Genomic DNA, 20,137 nt, shown 5'->3' on the forward strand with positions numbered 1-20,137 from the left:
GGGAATCCCCCTGCTTTCACCCTCCCAGCCCGCCATGAGGTTGAGCTTTGTCCTTTGCCTTGGGTTTGAAGGCAGAGGCACAAAGGGCTGTCCAAAATCCAGCCAGCTTCGGGGGCATGTTTGGTGCGGGTTAGCAAAGATTCTCGACTGCGGTAAGTCTGTTCAAGGGGACGCATTCACCGAGTGTCCCCGTTAGCCAAGTTAGCCTGCTGTGGCCAGCTCTTTACTTTTTCCCCCCAAAGCCCCTTCAGCTCTGTTTTCCCTTTGGGGGTCATGAAGTTTGTCCACGGCCCCTACTCCGGGCAGCAGCAGCCGCACAGAAAGAGGCAGATCAGGGTTGTCACCCCTACTTTTGTAAAAGGAAATCTAGTATTGCCAGGCTGTGTGCTTAGCGACTCACATATGTTCTCGAAACCTCACAAAAGCCCTGTGAGGTGGAAATTATTTTACTCATTTTGTAGGAAGGAAATTGAGACTAAGCAAGCCGGCTTCGGATTGGCCCAAGGTCACATATAGTCATCATTCGAACCTCACTCAGTCCGCTTCTTTCTGAAGTCTATGCAGCTGAATCACTTCAGAATGGGAAGGAAACGGGAGCCCAGGGAAGTTAAGCAACTTGCCCACTCACTAAGTCTAGTTGGTGCCGGGGCAGGGACAGAACTCACTCAATTCCACTGCTTTCCCCAGTTCCTGGTGAGTGGTGTGTGCCTGGCCCTGTGTGCACCTGGCACTGTGTGTGGTAGGAATGCTGTTTCTTCTGTCTGTAACCTCCTCCCAGTTCTGTTAACAAAGACAAAACCACACCCTGCCCTTAAAGCCTATAGGGTTCAAATGCCACCTCTTTGGTGGTACTTTCCCTATAACACCACTTGATACCTCTCATGGGACTTAGCAAGTAATTGCAACGAGAGGCATATATGTTGGTTCAATATAGCAAACCTTTGTTGAAGGCCCACTAAGTGCCAGGTATGTCTCCCCTCCTTGAGGACTGGAAGCAACCATAGTTTGTATTTCTCCTTCTTTCTCGTTTTATAAGTCGCCACTAAAAGCCTCTAGTGAATGAATGAACACTTGTGTGCCTGCCCTCAAGGAGCCTGCATTACACTTGGAGAAATATACAAAAACCTGTTAAGGGCTAACTTAGGTTAATTGGGAATATAAATGTAAAGAGATTTGGAAAGCAAACCATTGGGCTGTACATGGGCAGGCTTTGGGGGCAGAAAGACCTTGAGCAATGCCTTGAAGAATGATTTGCATATGAGGAGAGCAGGGAGGATATTTCTGTGGCGGAAATGGGGTGAGCCCAGGACACCTGTTGGACATGAGGGTGTGTTCTACATGTAGAGAAGAAAGAGATGAACTGGGTGGAGCGGGTCCAGATTGCAGAAGGCTGTAAAAGCCAAGCTGGCAGATAGAAGAATCGCTATTAGTGTGGGAGGACAGAGTAAATTATAGCAGGTTCTGGACTAGAAATATAACCATCTGCCCCAGTCAGAGAGGAACATACCTACTTCAGCTAAATACCAGGAGCTATTGTAGGAGCCTCCTGGTTCAACAGGGCATAGGTCTCTGACCTGTGGGGCGGGGAGACAGCAGAGGAAATCAGAAGACTCACTCATCCCAAGAACCTTGTTTAAAAACTATTCAGCTAAGTTTGGGTTGTGTTGTTAAAATCTCTAGTGCACAAAAAGAGGTTATCTCCCTTCAAGCAGTTCTCCATGTTAGGGGCAGAGGCAGTAATAACTGGTAAAGCGGCTTGCTGCCAAGATCTGGCCTTGGAAGCAAAAGCCCTACTCCTTACTCCTTTAGTGCTACTACCAAAGTGTGTGACCTTGAGAAGTATCCCTAAACTCCTCTCTAGATTTCAGAGTCACCATTTCTGTATAAGTGCATCTTTAAGGACCTTTCTTATTATTAATCTGTTTCTTAGAGAAATAGTCATCTGATACTTATCAAAAATAATTCAGTGATATTTAAATTCTTAAAAATTGATCCAGGCCAAGTACAGTGCCTCACACCTATAATCCCAACACTATGTGAGGCCAAGCCAGGAAGATCACTTGAGGCCAGGAGTTCAAGACCAGCCTGGATAACAGCAAGACCACAACTCCACCAAAAATAAAAATAAAAATTAGCTGGATGTGGTGGCACTCAGGAGGCTGAGACAGGAGGATCGCTTGAGCTGAGGAATTCAAGGTTGTAGTCAGCTATGATGACACCACTGTACTCCAGCCTGGGCAACAGAGCAAGACCCTGTCTCAGGAAGAAAAAAAAACCCACACTGTAGGTCAGATATGAGAATAGACAGTTGCTCAATTTTTGCCTCTACTGAGCACTGAATGAATGGAGAGTAGGACGAGGGGACTGTTAATATTTTCAGCATTTCCCTCTCATTCTTTTCCTCTGGGAGATAGTACATATAATGGTTAAGACATAGGCTGTAGAATAGACTGACTTGGGTTCAAATTCAGCTCCATGACTGACTTTGGAGTGTGATCTCTCTGAAACTCAGTATCTTCAGCTATAAGACAGGAGTAATTGCTACCTCACTGGGCCAGGGTTGGTGGCTCAGTGAGGTAGTCCTTCCCAAATCCCAGGACTTGGGGAGGCCGAGGCAGGTGGATTACTTGAGCCCAGGAGTTCAAAACCAGCCTGGGCAACATGGCAAAACCCTGTCCCTACAAAAAAATACAAAAACAAATCATCCAGGCATGGTGGAGCGCGACTGTAGTCCCAGCTACTTGGGGAGCTGAGACGAGAGGATCACTTGGGCCTGGAAAGTCAAGGCTGCAGTGAGCCCTGTTCACTATTGCACTCCAGTGTAGGTGATAGAAAGACCCTGTCTCAAAAAAAAAAAAAAAAAAAGAATCCTGAGAAGCTGTCTCAAAAAAAAAAAAAAAAAAAAAAACCTTGCTGTTATGATGATTAGACGAGAGACACCATATGATACTGGGCATGTGGCAATGCTTAGTGAATATTGGACAGCTAATACAATTTGCAGTCACTGAGGGAAAGCGTAGCTTCACAGAGCTGGTGTGTCCAGATTCCAACGATTTTCTTTCATCATTATTTCTTGGGGCTCCCAGGACCATATGTGGCTTACAAACCACAGGCTGGGATGTGTTCAACGTTAAAAGCAAGCAGTGTGTTTCTCTCAAGTGTGGCTCCACCATGGTGTTCAGTTACACCCAGAGGAGGAGGCTGGTGGCCAGTCATGGAAGCACATATTCCAGGGCAGGAAGGGATCAACAGCTCTTCCTGGAGACTTCCATTCTCCTACCGCAGTTTCTGAGCACAGCATGCTTCTAGGGGAGTTTCTTTTCTGCTTTTCCTCCCGGTTTTGTCTCCTCTATCCCTTTTCCTTGCTAAAGTGTGTTGGATGGTCAGGAATGTGGGCGGAGAAGAGGGAGAGCTGGAGACATCTCTTCCTTTCATCCAGCTTGTGTAAAAATGCCTCGGAACTCCCTCGTACCACATGCACCATAAATTATAAGGTCAAGCTTTGTAAGCCTGCAGCCCTCTTGGCTTTCTGCATGTTGGTTAGAATGCCTAAATAGAAAGCCCCCATTAATGTTGATTGCCTCTTCTCTGTTCCAGGTTGGCAAGTCCCCCAGTGGCCAAGGCATGAGTCTGGATGCCCTGCAAACTGAGTACGTGTTAGGGATAGGGGCCATTCTTGATAGTTTGGCTCTGGAGAGCTAGGACCACTTTTCCCAGCCTCAGGGGTGCACATCCTCAGGAGCTCCCTACTTCCAGATGTTGTACCTCCATGCAGAAGAGGAAGGGCCCAGCTGGGGCACCTCTTGGTTGAGGAATGAGTATGTGACATTTTTGTGTGGGTACATTTTGATGCTACTTTAAAAATAGGCCGAGCACAGTGGCTCACACCTGTAATTCCAGCACTTCGAGAGGCTGAGAGAGGTGGATCACCTGAGGTCAGGAGTTCGAGATCAGCCTGGCCAACATGAAGAAACCCTGCCTGTACTAAAAATACAAAAAATTAACTGGGTGTGGTGGCACACACCTATAATCCCAGCTACTCGGGAGGCTGAGGCAGGAGAATCGCTTGAATCTGGGAGGCGGAGGTTGCAGTGAGCCAATTCACGCTACTACACTCCAGCCTACACTCGATATGATGAGGAGGAGGATAATGGTGGTGATTATGATGGAAATGGTGATGGTGATGATGACAATGGTGATAGTGGGGATGGTCTCGCTCTGTCACAATCAGTCAATCAATACATAAACACCTTTCTAGTTGTTTTTGCAGTCCTAAGATAAGTGCTCAGTAGCATCCCTGCCCTTCTAATGTGAACTTGAGGGAGGGGTAAGACCCAGAGATGGCATGGGGGACAGGATAAGGAAGGCCTACTGTTCATATTACTTGCGAACATAAAATGGTTTTACATTTTGATGCCACTTCATTAAATTGACTGAATGATATGAACTGACCTTACACCCTCCTTTAAATTCCGGCTAACACATCCATGTCCTCAGGTGGTATCAGTTGATAATGCCCATGAAAATATTTTGTAAACTACAGGGTGCTAAACAATTGCTTACTTGGATTTTCTGTGGGGCACAGTTTGGCGCTATATACAAAGCAGTGAAGTCTCGACAAGAATGATGACGACTACAGTGAGCACAAAATAAAGTCTTTTTGGGGTGGTTTCTTTTTTTTAGGAAACAGGGTCTCACTCTGTCACCCAGGCTGGAGTGCAGTGGTGCATAATCTCAGCTCACTGCAACCTCCGCCCCCTGGGTTCAAGTGATTCTCCCGCCTCACCCTCCTGAGTAGCTGAGATTACAGGCCTGTGCCACCACACCCGGCTAAATTTTTTGTATTTTTAATAGAGATGGGGTTACGCCATGTTAGCCAGGCTGGTCTCGAATTCCTGGCCTCATATCCTCCTGCATCAGCCTTCCAAAGTGCTGGCATTACAGGCGTGAGTGACTGCTCCTGGCACAAAATAAATGCCTAATAAAATAATATTAAAATGAATACCAAACTTTTGTTGGGTCTTGCTTATGTGTGGTCATTGTACTAAGCACTCTGCATATATTTTTAAATTTATTTTTTATTTCCATAGGTTTTTGGGTAACAGGTGGTATTTGGTTATGAATAAGTTCTTTAGTGGTGATTTCTGAGATTGTGGTGCACCCATTATATCTTTTAAACTTCACAACAACCCTGTGAAGGACTTACTCTTCTCCCCATTTTACCGATGATAAAACAGAAGGGAAGCATAGAACAGTTAAGAAACCTGTCCTAGTTCCCGCAGCTAATAAGTGGTAGAACCAGGATTTGAACCCCAGTGGACTGACTCCAGAGCCCGTGCTATTAGGCACCATTTAGCTGCTTACAATTCTAGCAGGCCCAGCCAGGGCTGAAATGGGTAAATAATGGTCACTGGGTGGCTAAGGATGGAGAAATCTTCTCGCCCAGAGTTGGAATGGAAATCAACTCAGTCCGAGGTGCCTTAACAGTCACTGAAGGTCATTCATTTTCAAGTTAATGAGTTAGAATTTCACTCACCAACCAAAACTTCACTGGCCAAAGGGATCTGGGGCCTCCTCCAGCTGGCATGAGTGATGTTAAATTTGGTGGTCTGGAAGGTGAGTGGCCTCCAGTGTTCTCTCTGGAGGAAGGGAAGCCTTCATGTGCATAAGTTTCACTCCTGTGGAGAAGAGGGACCTTTTTAGTTTGAGTGGGAGCCATAAGTGTAACCCATGATGGTCAATGGTAAAGGCCTTGAGGCTAAGAGGTTGGTTGGAACCCAGGTCTAAGGAAGTCAAGACCAGGGCTTCTGTGAACTTGGCTTCGCTATAGGATTATAGTCTATAGAATCAGGGAGAGCTAGTTCAAATCTTGGCTCTTGCCACTTACGTGACCTTGAGCAAAATACTTCACTTTAGTGAGTCCCAGTTGTTATGGAAGATAACAATAGTACCTACTTTACAGGCACAATATGAGCATAAAATTGATTTTCTCCTCCATATCTGCTCACAGTCTTCCACATCCCAGCACATGCCAGTTCCATCTGTTCAGCTGCTCAGGAATCATGCTTGACTTGTCTCTTTCTCTCACTCCTGTTCCATATTCAATGCAGTATATTAGAAAATCCTGCTGGCTTTATCTTCAAAATACATGTAGCATCTCCCACTTCTCATGACCTCCACAGCTCTCCCATTGATTCCAGCCACCAGCAGCTCACACTTGGGTTACTGAAATAAGCTAGACTGGCCTCTCTGCTGAAGTACTTGTCACCCTGTCTTGTGTTTTCAGCACAAAAGCCAGAGTGACTCCATTAGAATATAAGTCAGATCGTGTTACACCTCTTTCCAAAATCCTCTGATGACTTTCCAAGTCAATGAGAGTAAAGGCCAGAGTTTTTACAATGACCTGGTCCCCATGTTCTGCCCCCTGCTGCTTCTCTGATCTCATCCACTGTTACTCCTAGCTTTCATCCAGCCACGCTAGCCTCCTTTTTCCTCGTCACATGCCAGGCATGTTGCTGCCTGGGGGCCTTTATAATTTTGTTCCTGGCCTTTGCACCACCCCCCCCCGCCAGGTATCTATGTGGGGCCTCCTTCCCTTCCTCAATTCAAATGTCACCTCTAGATGAGCCTTCTTTAACCATCCCAAGTAAAAATGGCAACTGCCCAACCCCAGAAACTTCTTTCCCTGCTTTATTTTTCTCTCCAGTATTAATTTTACTTTGACATACTACATGGTTCCTTGTAGTATGTCAGATTCTACAAGGACACATGTAGTGTGTCAAAGGAAAATAAATGTCAATCCTTGTAGTATTGTAAATTCTCACTTGTGGAATTAGGTTAACGAGAAGAGACATAGACATATTGTCTGTCTCTTCTCGTTAACCTAATTCCACAAGTGAGAATTTTATTTAACTCACCCCTGTATCCTTTGTGCCCAGAAAAATGTCTGATGTATAGTAGGAGCCCAGTAAATGTTAGGAATATCACATCATAAAAATTTAGGTAGGGCCTTCTTTTTCATAAGACAACCACAAGGAAGAAGACTGGAAGCAAGGAACCCAGTGAGGAATGACCTCGGACAGCTTCGATATGATGAGGAGGAGGACGATGATGGTGGTGATTATGATGGAAATGGTGATGGTGATGATGACAATGGTGATAGTGGGGATGGGTATGCTGATGACGATGGCAATATGAGGATGATGATGGGATGGCAAGGACGATGATGATGAAGACAGTGATCACTATAATGACAGTGAGAATTTGATCACTAACTGTTCAGCTGCAGGGGAGGTGCAATGACACAGGCCTTTGTGATCTTTAACATTTAGTGAGCATTACTGTATGCCAAACACTATGCCAGGAGCTTTACACGCATTACCTCCTTTCATCCTCAGCGAATCTTTGATGTAGGCACCACAGTAGTATTGATCCAGTTTGCTGATGAGGGTGGACAGCTTATCCAAAGTGACCCAGCTTGAGAATGGTAGGGGACAGAGTAGAATCCAGGCAGTTAATGCTAAAGCCCACACTCTCAACTAGCATACGAACAGGTAAGAGATAAGAACAGAAGGCCTAGTGTGATAAAGTGACAAAGCCAATATCATTCAGCCTTCAGATAAAATCCAGATTCTTACTAAGCATCATGAATCTCAAACTGTGAAGGGGAAGGCAGGGCCATATCTCAACCTGACACTGGTATTTCACCTCTGTAACTGTTCCCTCTCACCATGCTGTTGATGGACATGAGTCATCCCTTAGGTATGCTATAGGCAGAAAAAAAAATTACGAGGAACACTGCCTTAACATGACATTGAAAAAAATCCCTTTCTCAATCCTTCTCTCTCTAGCCTCATTTCCCCCCAAGTCCCTTCCTACTATACATTTAGCCAGACTGAGCTTTCCTGCAATTGCCCTAATTTGCCATATTCTCTTAGGAACTCAGCTTCCTTGACCCTTTCCCTGCCTTCACCCCCAGCCTGGATAAGGTGTCCCTTCCTGGTACATCTCCAGCTCCCAGATGGGTCATGACACTTACCACAATGTATTGCAATTGCCTGTTTACCTACTGTCATCCACACTAGAACTTGCAGAGCAGAGACTGATCTGTTCCTTTTTTATCCCAACACTTTGCCTAGATTGTTGCCTAAATATGTTGCATAGACACTCAACATATGATGGGTGGATGGATGGATGGATGGGTGGATGGATGGATGTGGATGGGTGGATGGATGGATGTGGATGGATGGATTATATATTAGTTTGCTAGCACTCCCATAACAAAATACCACAGGCTGGGTGGCTTACACAACAGAAATTTATTTTCTCACAGTTCTAGAATCTAGAAGTGAAAAATCAAGATATCTATCAGCAGATGTGGTTGCTTCTAAGGCCTTTCTCCTTGGCTTCCACCTTCTTACTGTGTCCTCACATGGTCTTTCACCTCTGCAGATGCATCCTTTTTGTCTCTCTGTATGTCCAAATTTCCCCTTCTCATAAGGATATCAGTCAAATTGGATTAGGGTTCTCCCTAAAGACCTAATTTTAAGTTACCCCTTTAGCTATACATTTAGCCAGACTGACCCTTCCTGCAGTTGCCCTAATTTGCCATATTCTCTTTGGAACTCACCTTCCTTGACCCTTTTCCTGCCTTCATCCCCAACCTGGATAAGGTGTCACATCCTGGTACATCCCCAGCTCCCAGATGTGTCATGGCACTTATCACAATGTATTGTAATTGTGTTTACTGCTGTTTACTTACTATCATCCACACTAGAACTTTCAGGGCAGAGACCGATCTGTTCCTTTTTTGTCCCAATATGAGGCACTTTGCCTAGATTGTTGCCTAGATATATTGCATATGCACTCAATATATGATAGATGAATGGATAGACGTTTAGATGGATGGACAGATGGATGGATGGATGGATACTATCTTTAATGATACTATCTCCAAATGCAGTCACATTATTACATACCAGAGGGCTTCATCATAAGGAATTTGGGAGTATACAATTCAGCCCATAACTGGTGAATGGGTAGATACGACTTAGAATGCTAGGCTTCTGGAGGAGGTGGAGCAAGATGGTGGAACAGAGGCCTCTGCTGATTGTGTTCCCCACAGGAACACCGAATCTGGCAACTAGCCACCCAAAACAAAACCTTCATAGGAACCAAAACTAAGGGGAGCACTCACAGTACCTGGTTTTAACTTCATATTACTGAAGGAGGCACTAAAGAAGGTAGAAAAGTCAGTCTTGAATTGTTGACTCCGTGTCTCCCTAGTCCCCGGCAGTGCCCTTGTGGTGTGGAGAGAGAATCTGGGCACTTGAGGTAGAGGCAGCACAGCAATTAGGGAATTTTGCATTGGAACACAGTGCTGCCAACAATGGGCAGAAATCAGGTGACACCCATGGAGGGAGCATATAGACAAGCCCCAGCCAGAGGGGACTCGCCCACCTCAGTGGTCAGAACCTGAGTTCCGGCAAGTTTCGCGACCATGGGCCCAAGTGATGTGGAGTTCAAAATAAACTTGAAAAGCAGTGTAGGCCACAAGGACTGCAACTCCTAGGCAAGTCCTGGTGCTGGGCTGGGCTCAGAGACAGTGGACTTGGGGGACACATGACCTAGTAAGACACCAGTTGGGGCAGCTAAAGGAGTGCTTGTGTCATCCCTCCCTAAACCCCAGGCAGCACAGTTTGCAGCTCCAAAAGAGACAACTTCCTTCCGCTTGAGGAGAAAAGAGATTAAAGTAAAGAGGACTTTGTTTTGCAACTTGGATACCAGCTCAGCCACAGTAAGACAGGGCACCGGGCAGAGTCATTTCAGGCTCTAGCTCCACATAACACACTCTGGACCAGAAAGGAACCTGCCGCCTTAAAGGAAAGGACTCAGTCCTGGCAGGATTCATCACCTGCTGACAACAGAGCCCTTGGGCCCTGAATAATCAGCAGCAGTAACCAAGCAGTGCATACCATGGGTCTTGGGTGAGACTCAGGGACACACTGGCTTCCAGAGTGACCCATCATATTCATAGTTGTGGTGGCTATGAGGAGAAATGCCTTCTACTTGAGAAAAGAAAAGGGAAGAATAAATGGGACTTTGTCTTGTAGTTTAGGTACTAGCCCAGCCATAGTGGGGAAGAGCACCAACCAAGCTCTTGGGGTCCACAAGTCCAGGCCTTGGCTCTTAGACAGAATTTCTGGACCTACTCTGATCCAGAGGGGATCCCACTGCCCTGAAGGGTGAGTCCCATGCCTGGCAGCATTCACCACAAGCTGACTGAAGAGCTCTAGGGCCTTAAGTGAACAACGCTGGTGCCCTGCAGTAATCCCCATGGGTCTGTGGTGGTGGTGACATGGGGAGAGACTTCTCTGCCTGGGGAAAAGGGAAAGAAGAGTGGGAAGGACTTTGTCTTGAGGTTTTGGTGTCAGCTTAGTGACAAAACAATAGCGCACACCAGGTAGATTTCTAGGGTTTCCAACTCTAGGCTCTGGCTCCCGCACAGCATCTGTGGACCTTTCTGGGCCCCAGGGGAACTTGGCACTGTGCTGGTTTCAGGTCTGAGCCAGCACAGTCCTAGTGGTGGTGGCCACGGGGGTGCTCGTGTCACCCTTACTCCAGCTCCAGGCAGCTCAGCACAGAGGGAAACAGACTCTATTTCCTTGGGAGAAAGTAGTGGAAGAGAACAAAAGCCTCTGCCTAGTAATTCAAAGAATTCTTCTAGATCTTATCTAAGACCACCAAAATGGTACCTCTATGAGTCTGCAAGAATTACAGTAATACTGAGCTTGGGGTGCCCCGTAATGCAGTTATGGCTGCAGTGACCAAAAGCTTAGATCGCAAGACCCTGATCCCTTTGATTATCTGGAAAGCCTTCCCAAGAAGGATGGGTACAAACAAGCTCAGGCTGTAAAGACTACAATAAATACCTAACTCTTAATGCCCACACACTGACAACTTTTTTTTTTTTTTAGACAGAGTTTCACTCTTCTTGCCTAGCCTGGAGTGCAATGGTGTGATCTCGGCTCACCACAACCTCTGCCTCCTAGGTTTAAGTGATTCTCCTGCCTCAGCCTCCCGAGTAGCTAGGATTACAGGCATGTGTCACCATGCCCGGCTAATTTTGTATTTTTAGTAGAGATGGGGTTTCTCCATGTTGGTCAGGCTGGTCTTGAACTCCCCACCTAAGGTGATCCGCCCTCCTCAGCCTCCCAAAGTGCTGGAATTACAGGCATAAGCGACTACATCTGGCTCACACTGACAAATATTTACAAGCATCAAGACCATCCAGGAAAGCATTACTGACCTCACAAAATATACTAAATTAGGCACCAACGGCCAACCCTGGAAAGATAGAAGTATGAAACCTTTCACAGAGAGAATTCAAAATAGCTGTTTTGAGGAAACTCAGAGAAATTCAAGATAACACAGAGAATGAATTCAGACTCCTATAAGATAAACTTAACAAAGAAATTAAAATAATTAAAAAGACTCAAACAGAAATTTTGGAGTTGAAAAATACAATTGACATAATGGAGACTGCATCAGAGTCTCTTAATGGCAGAATTGATCAAGCAGAAAAAAGAATTAGTGAGATTGAAGACAGGCTATTTGAAAAGACACAGCCAGAGGAGACAAAAGAAAAAAGAATAAAAAGGAGTGAAACATGCTGACAAGATCTAGAAAATAGCCTCAAAGGGGCAAATCTCAGAAGCATTGGCCTTAAGGAGGAGATAGAGAGAGAGATAGGGGTGGAAAGTGTATTCAAAGGGATAACAACAGAGAACTTCCCCAACCTAGAGAAAGATATCAATATTGAAATACAAGAAGGTTATAGAACAGTAATCAGATTTAACCCAAATAAGACTACCTCAAGGCATTTAATAATCAAACTCCCAAAGGTCAAGGATAAAGAAAGGGTCTTAAAATCAGCAAGAGACAGGAAACAAATAATATACAATGGAGTTTCATTATGTCTGACAGCAGACTTTTCAGTGGAAACCAGGAGAGTGGCATGACATCTTTAAAGTGCTGAAGGAAAAAAACTTTTATCCTAGTATAATTTATCCTGTGAAAATATCCTTCAAACATGAAGAAGAAATAAAGAGTTTCCAGAAAAACAAAAGCTGAGGCATTTCATCAATACCAAGCCTGTCCTACAAGAAAGGCTATAAAGAGTTATTCAATCTGAAAGAAAAAAGGATGCTAATGAGCAACAGAAATCATCTGAAGGTACAAAACTCATTGGTTATAGTCAGGTCATAGAAAAACACAGAATATTACAACACTGTAATTACGGTGTGGAAATTCATATCATAAGTAAATGAATCAATAAAAAATAACTACAACTTTTCAAGACAGTAAAACAACACAAAGTTAAAAAGCGGGGAGAAAAAATTAAAGCATAGAGCTGTTAGGAGTTTTTTTGCTTGTTTGTGTATGCAATCACTGTTAAGCTGTCATCAGTTTAAAATAATGAGTTATATTTTTTGCACACCTTATGGTAACATCAAATCTAAAAATATACAATGGATACACAAAAAATAAAAAGAAACTAAAAGATACCATCAGATAAAATCAACTTCACTAAAGAGAAGACAGGAAAGAATGAAGAGAAGACTACAAAACAACCGGAAACAAATGACAGGAATAAGCTTTTACTTATCAATGGTAACATGGAATGTAAATAGACTAAACTGTCCAATAAAAAGACATAGAGTAGCTGAATAGATTTGAAAAAACAATCTATTGCCTATAAGAAACACCCTTCACCTATAAAGACATATATAGACTGAAAATAAAGGTATGAAAAAATTATTGTATGCCTGTGGAAACCAAAAAAGAGTAGTAGCAGCAATACTTACATCAGACAAAATAGATTTCAAGGCAAAAGCTGTAAAAACAGACAAAAAATTCATTATATAATGATAAAAGGGTCAATTCAGCAAGAGGATATAACAATTGTAACTATATATGCACCCCACACTGGAGCACCTAGATATACAAAGAAAATATTATTAAAGCCAAAGAAAGAGAGAGAGACCTCAATAAAATAATAGCTGGAGGCTTCAACGCCCCATTTTCAGCATCGAACAGATCATCCAGACAGAAAAGTAACAAAGAAACATTGGACTTAATCTGCACTATAGACCAGATGGATCTAACAAATATTTACAGAACATTTCATCCAAAGGCCACAGAATACATATTCTACTCCTCAGCACATGGATCATTCTGACAGACAGGCCACATGTTAAGCCACAAAAGAAGTCTCAAAACATTCCAAAAAAATGAAATAATATCAAATATCTTCTCTGACCACAATGGAATAGAACTAGAAGTCGATAACAAGAGAAATTTTAGAAACTATACAAACACATTAAAATTAAACAACATGCTCCTGAATAACCAGTGGGTCAATGATGAGATTAAGGTCGAAACTTAAAAATTTTTTGAAACAAATAATAATGGAAACACAACATACCAAAACCTATGGGATATGGTGAAAGCATTACTAAGAGAGAATTTTATTATCATAAGTGCCTACATCAATCAAAATAGAAGAGAAACTTCAAATAAACAACCTAACGATGCATCTTAAAGAACTAGAACAGCAAGAAGACTAAACCTAAAGCTAGTGGATGAAAAAAACTAATAATACTGGTCAGAGCAGAAATAAATGAAATTGAAACGAAGAAAGTAATACAAAAGATGAACAAAATGAAAAAGTTGGTTTTTTGAAAAGATGAACAGAATTAGCAAGCCTTTAGCCAGAGTAAGATAAAAAGAGAGAAAACCCAGATAGATAAAACCACAGATGAAAATGGAGACATTACAACCAATGCTGCAGAAATTTAAATAATTTTTAGAAGCAAGTTTGAGCAATTATATGCCAATAAATTGGAAAAGCTAGAAGAAATGAATAAATTCTCAGACATGTTCAACCTACCAAAATTGAACCATGAAGAAATCCAAAACCTGAACAGACCAGTAATAAGTAACAGGATCAAAGCCATAATAAAAAATCTCCAAAGAAAAGCCTGAGACCTAATGGCTTCACTGCTGAATTTTACCAAACATTTGAAGAACTAATATCAATCCTACTCAAATTATTCCAAAAATAGAGACGGAAAAAATAGTTTTGAACTCATTTTACAAGGCCAGTATTACCCTCATTCCAAAACCAAAGACATAAAAAAAAAAAAAAAACTACAGGTTAATATCTCTGATGAACATTAATGTAAAAATCCTTAACAAAATACTAGCAAATCAAATTCAACAACACATTAAACAGATCATTCATTATGACCAAGTGGGATTTATCACAGGGATGCAAGGATGGTTCAGCATATAAAAATCAATCAATGTAATACATCAAATCAACAGAATGAAGGATAATAACTATATGACTCTTTTAATTGATGCCAAAAAAAATTTGATAAAATTCAACACCCCATCATGATAAAAAAAACCCTCAAAAAATTGGGTACAAAAGGAACATACCTCAACATAATAAAAGTCACATACCATAGGCCCACAGCTAGTATCATACTGAATGGGGAAAAAGTGAAAGCCTTTCCTCTAAGACCTGGAACAAAACAAGGATGCTTACTTTTACCACTGTTATTCAACATAGAACTGGAAGTCCTAGCTAGAGCAATCAGACAAGATAAATAAATAAAGGGCATCTAAATTGGAAAGGAAAAAGTCAAATTTTCTTTATTTGCAGATGATATGATCTTACATTTGAAAAAACATAGAGTCCACCAAAAAACTGTTAGAACTGATAAACAAATTCAGTAAAGTTGCAGGATACAAAATCAATATATAGGCCAGGCACAGTGGCTCATGCCTATAATCCCAGCACTTTGGGAGGCCAAGGTGGGCCGATCACCTGAGGTCAGGATTTCAAGACCAGCCTGGCCAACATGGCGAAACCACATCTCTACTAAAAAATACAAAAATTAGCCAGGCATGGTGGAGGGCACCTGTAATCCCAGCTACTGGGGAGGCTGAGGCAGGAAGAATTGCTTGAACCTGGAAGGCAGAGGTTGCAGTGAGCCAAGACTGTCCACTGCACCCCAGCCTGGGTGACAGACCGAGACTCTGTCTCAAAAACAAACAAACAAACAAACAAAATAAAACAAACAAAAGCATAAAACAAAATCAATGTATAAAAATAAATAGCATTTTTACATGCCAACAGCAAGCAATCTGAAAAAGAAATTGAGAAAGCAATCCTATTTACATTAGCTATGAATACAACTAAATACCTAGGAATTAACCAAGATTTCTACTGTGAAAACTATAAAATATTGGTGAAAGAAATTGAGGAGGACATACATACAAAATGGATAGATATTCCATGTTCCTGGATTGGAAGAATAAATATTGTTAAAATCTCCATACCATCCAAAGCAATTTACAGATTCAGTGCAACCCCTATCAAAATACCAATGACATTATTCACAGAAATAGAAAAAAAAAATCCTGAAATTTATATGGAACCATGAAAGACCCAAAATAGTCAAAGCTATTCTGAGCAAAAAGAACAAAAGTGGATGAATCACATTACCTGACTTCAAATTACACTACAAAACTATAGTTACCAAAACAGCATGGTACTTGCATAAAAACAGACACATAGACCAATGGAACAGAATACAGAACCCAGAAACTAATCCATACATCTATAGTGAACTCATTTTTGACAAAGGTGCCAAGAACATACATTGGCGAAAGGACAATCTCTTCAATAAATGGTGCCGGGAAAACTGAATGTCCTTATGCAAAAGAATGAAACTAGATCCCTCTCTCTCACCATATACAAAATTCAAATCAAAATGGATTAAAGACTTAAATCTAAGACCTCAAACTATGAAACTACTATAATAAAACATTGAGGGAACTCTTCTGGACAATGGACTGGGTAAACATTTCTTGAGTAATACCCCACAAGCATAGGCAATCAAAGCAAAAATGAACAAATGGGATCACATCAAGTTTAAAAGCTTCTGCACAGCAAAGGAAACAATCACTAAAGTGAGGAGACAACCCTAGAATTGGTGAAAGTATTTCTAAACTATCAATCTGACAACAGATTAATAACCAGAATATATAAGCAGCTCAAACTCTTTAAGAAAAAATCTAATAATCTGATTTTAAAATGGGCAAAAGATCTGAATAGACATTTTGCAAAAGGAGACATACAAATGGCAAACAGCTATATGAAAAGTTCCTCAACATCATTGATCATCAGAGGAATGCAAATCAAAACTATAATGGGATAGCATCTCACCCTGGTCAAAATGGCTTCCATCCAAAAGACAGTCAATAACAAAGGCTGGCAAGGATGTGGGGAAAAGGGAAGCCTCATACACCTTTGATGGAAGTGGAAATTAGTACAACCCTATGGAGGACAGTTTGGAGGTTCCTCAAAAAACTAAAAATAGAGATACCATATGATCTAGCAATCCTACTACTGGGTATACACCCAAAAGAAAGGAAATCAGTATGTCAAAGAGATATCTGCACTCCCGTGTGTGTTGCAGCACTGTTCACAATAGCTAAGATTTAGAAGCAACCTAAAAGCCCATCAAGAGATGAATGGATAAAGAAAATATGTTATTTATATACAATGGAGTACTATTTAGACATAAAAAGGAATGTGATCTTGTCACTTGCAACAACATGGATAGAAGTAGAGGTCATTATGTTAAGTAAAATAAGCCAGGCACAGAAAGGCAAACTTGGCATTTTCTCACTTACTTGTGGGAGCTAAACTATCAATTAAAACTATTGAACTCATGGAGATACATGGTTACTAGAGGCTGGGAAGGGTATGGGATGGTGGGTGGGTGAGTAAGGGGGAGGTGGAGATGGTCAATGGTATGTTAGTCTGTTCTTACATTGCTGTAAAGAAATACAGCAATGTATTTCTGGGTAATTTATAGGAAACTACAATTTATATATAGTTTATATATAAATATAAAGACTGGGCATATTTATAGGAAAAGAGGTTTAATTGGGTAATTTATAGGAAAAGAGGTTTAATTGGCTTGTGGTTCTGCAGGCCACACAGGAAGCATAGTGCTGGCATCTGCTTCTAGGGAAGCCTCAGGAAGCTTACGATCATGGCAGAAGGTGAAGGGGGAGCAGGCGTCTCACATAGCAGGAACAGGAGCAAGAGACAGTTGTGGGGAGATGCCACACATTTAAACAACCAGATCTTGGGAGTACTCACTTGCTACTGCAAGGACAGCACCAAGACATGAGGGATCTGCCGCCATAAGCCAAAACACCTCACACGAGGTCCCACCCCCAACATGGTGGATTACATTTCAACATGAGATTTGAGTAGGGACAAATATCCACACTACATCAAATGGGTACCAGAAAACAGTTCGAAAGTATGAATAAAACAGTATTTGATAGCACAATAGGGTGACTATGGTCAAAATAATTTAATTGTACATTGTAAAATAACTAAAAGAGTATGATTGGATTGTTTGTAACACAAAGGATAAATGCTTGCAGTGATGGATACCCCATTCCCCATGATGTGATTACGACACATGTCATGCCTGTATGAAAATATCTCATATACCCCATAAATATATATGCCTACTATGCACCCACAAAAATTAAAAATAAGAAAAAAATTTAAGAATGCTAGAGTTCTGATTCTCAGCATCCTGCATTGTCAGCCTTTTTTTTTTTTTTTTTTTTGAGATATAGTCTCGCTCTGTTGCCCAGCCTGGAGTGCAGTGGGGGCGATCTCAGCTCATTTCAACCTCCATCCCCCGGGTTCAAGCAATTCTCCTACCTCAGCCTCCTGAGTAGCTGGGATTACAGGCATGCGCCACCATGCCAGGCTAATTTTTGTATTTCTAATAGAGATGAGGTTTCACCATGTTGGCCAGGCTGGTCTCGAACTGCTGACCTCGTGATCCATCTGTATCAGCCTCCCACAGTGCTGGGATTACAGGTGTGAGCCACTGTGCCCAGCCCAGAGTACCCATTCTTTAGGTGGACAGAATGTTGGGAAAGTCTCAAAGCTTTGAAAGTGGTTAGTAGAAGTGGGTATTATACACAAATGCAATGTTCTATGATAGGTTCAGACAATACACTATAAACATATGTTGCTAATTTAAGCAAGAAAATAGAAGAGGTGCATGGACATGATTGATTTCTAAATGAGTAGGATGGAAAAATAGCTGTAGAAGCCCTATTTCATCCTGCCCTTGCCTTGCTCAGGGATCTGCCATATCTCCTTATTAGAATCAAACCGTAATGGCCAGGAGTGTGTGGGGGGTTAGGGTTGGAAGTGTGGAAACGATGCCTTCTCACCCACCCAGGATTCTACTCACCCTACCACTCCCTGCCCTGCAGCCACATGCAAGCCTTGGTCCGTTATTCAAGCTCTTCTCCCTAGTCCTACAACCTGGAAGTCCCAGTGGCCTCTTCCTCCAGAGGAATCTAGTCCCTGACTACCCCTCCCTGTCCAACTAGTGCCCCCATCATCTGGATTCCTTATAATGAAGAAGAATTTTAAGGATACAGATTGGCTCTGACGCCATCTAGAAGAGTTAGGAGGTGTGTGGCTCTGGTAAGTTATCCAACTTCTCTAAGCCTCAGTTTCCTCATTTATAAAGTAGGATAATTCTTAACAGTATTTATGGGAAGCAGTAAATACGAAAAAGGCCATTATAACTGTAGGTTACATATATAGTTATCATCAATACGTGCCAACAAAATAAGTCCATTCTCTCTGTAACTCAGAGGCTATCTGGGTATTTTCAACTGTAGAAAAACAAAGATAACGTCTGTAAACTAGGGATTATAGTACCCACATCCTAGGGTTGTGGTAAGGTTTCAGTGACATGATATCAGTGAAGCACCCAGCATGTTCTATTTCAGGAGAATGGAGATTATTGTGTAGTTAGTTCGGTATCTTATCCTCAACAGGCCATAGGCCTCTGGAGGGAACAACCTTGTCTGCCTTGTTCACTGCACTATCCTGGTGCTAATTGTTGGGTGGAGCACATAACTCAAACTAAGAAAGAATATCTTTTATTCAATTCATGGAACAAACTTGAGCATCAGACCTAGACCAAGGGACTACAGAAGGGAACAAAGCAGTCCAAAGTCCCTGCCCTCATGGAGCTCTCAGGCTAGCAAGGGAGACAGACAATAGTGCATTAGTAAAAGTTAGCATGGCCTGGCATGGTGGCTCACGCCTGTAATCCCAGCACTTTGGGAAACTGAGGTGGGTGGATCACCTCAAGACAGGAGTTTGAGACCAGCTTGGCCAACATGGTGAAAACCCCATCTCTACTAAAAATACAAAAATTAGCCGGGTGTGGTGGCATGCGCCTGTAGTCCCAGCTACTCTACTCGGGAGGCTGAGGCAGGAGAATCGCTTGAACACAGGAGGTGGAGATTACAGTGAGCCAAGATTGTGCCACTGCACTCTGGAGATCATGGCACTGCACTCCAGTCTGGGCAACAGAGTGAGGCTCCATGAAAAAAACCAAAAAGTTAAAGGCAGCATCCTGGATACAGTAGTACTAAGTGCTAAAAGGAAAAAGTGAACTGGAGAAATGGGAACAGAAAGGGCCTGGAATTGGGACAGGGGTTATAATTTTAGATTAAGTGTTCAGGGACCTTAATCTAAAATTAAGCAAATACATGGAAGAAAAGCCTTCTAGGCAGAACAAAAGAGCAAATGCAAAGGCCCTGAGGTGCATCCAAGAAACAGAAGGGAGGCCAGGAGAGCTGGTGCAAGCGAGCAATTCGTTCAGCAAGTATTTATGTTGCCCTAACTGTTCATTGCATTAACAGATAAATTAGCACAATGCCCAGCACGTAATCAGCTCTCAGCACATGTGATGTTATTATCAACGTCATTACCACTATTATCTCTGTATCTCTCTCATCACCATCACCATCACCCAGTACCCAGCACAAGACCTGCCACCTAGAAGCCCAGAAGCTTCTTAGTAAACTGAATCTCACTGTCCTGTGGAGGCTGCTGTCCCTAACCATTACCACTTGGTTATCCTTTGAGATTTAGCCGCATTGGAAACTTACTATTTCCTTACATTGGGCTTTTTGCTCTAAAAAGTCATCAGGT

At 42.3% G+C, this 20,137-nt stretch overlaps 1 protein-coding gene across 1 annotated transcript in view; it reads right to left on the reverse strand.

The window, feature by feature from the left end:
• CKAP4 (cytoskeleton-associated protein 4) overlaps positions 1–20,137 on the reverse strand; it is a 65,930-nt gene that overhangs the window by 10,755 nt on the left and 35,038 nt on the right. The window contains exon 3 of the mRNA XM_011935476.1: positions 5,537–5,678. Within this exon, the coding sequence (XP_011790866.1) occupies positions 5,537–5,587 (51 nt within the window). The 5' untranslated portion in view covers positions 5,588–5,678. The remainder of the gene's footprint in view (positions 1–5,536; positions 5,679–20,137) is intronic.

Source organism: Colobus angolensis, unplaced genomic scaffold (genome assembly GCF_000951035.1).
Source record: "Colobus angolensis palliatus isolate OR3802 unplaced genomic scaffold, Cang.pa_1.0 Scaffold10, whole genome shotgun sequence".
Taxonomy (NCBI): Eukaryota; Metazoa; Chordata; class Mammalia; order Primates; family Cercopithecidae; genus Colobus; species Colobus angolensis.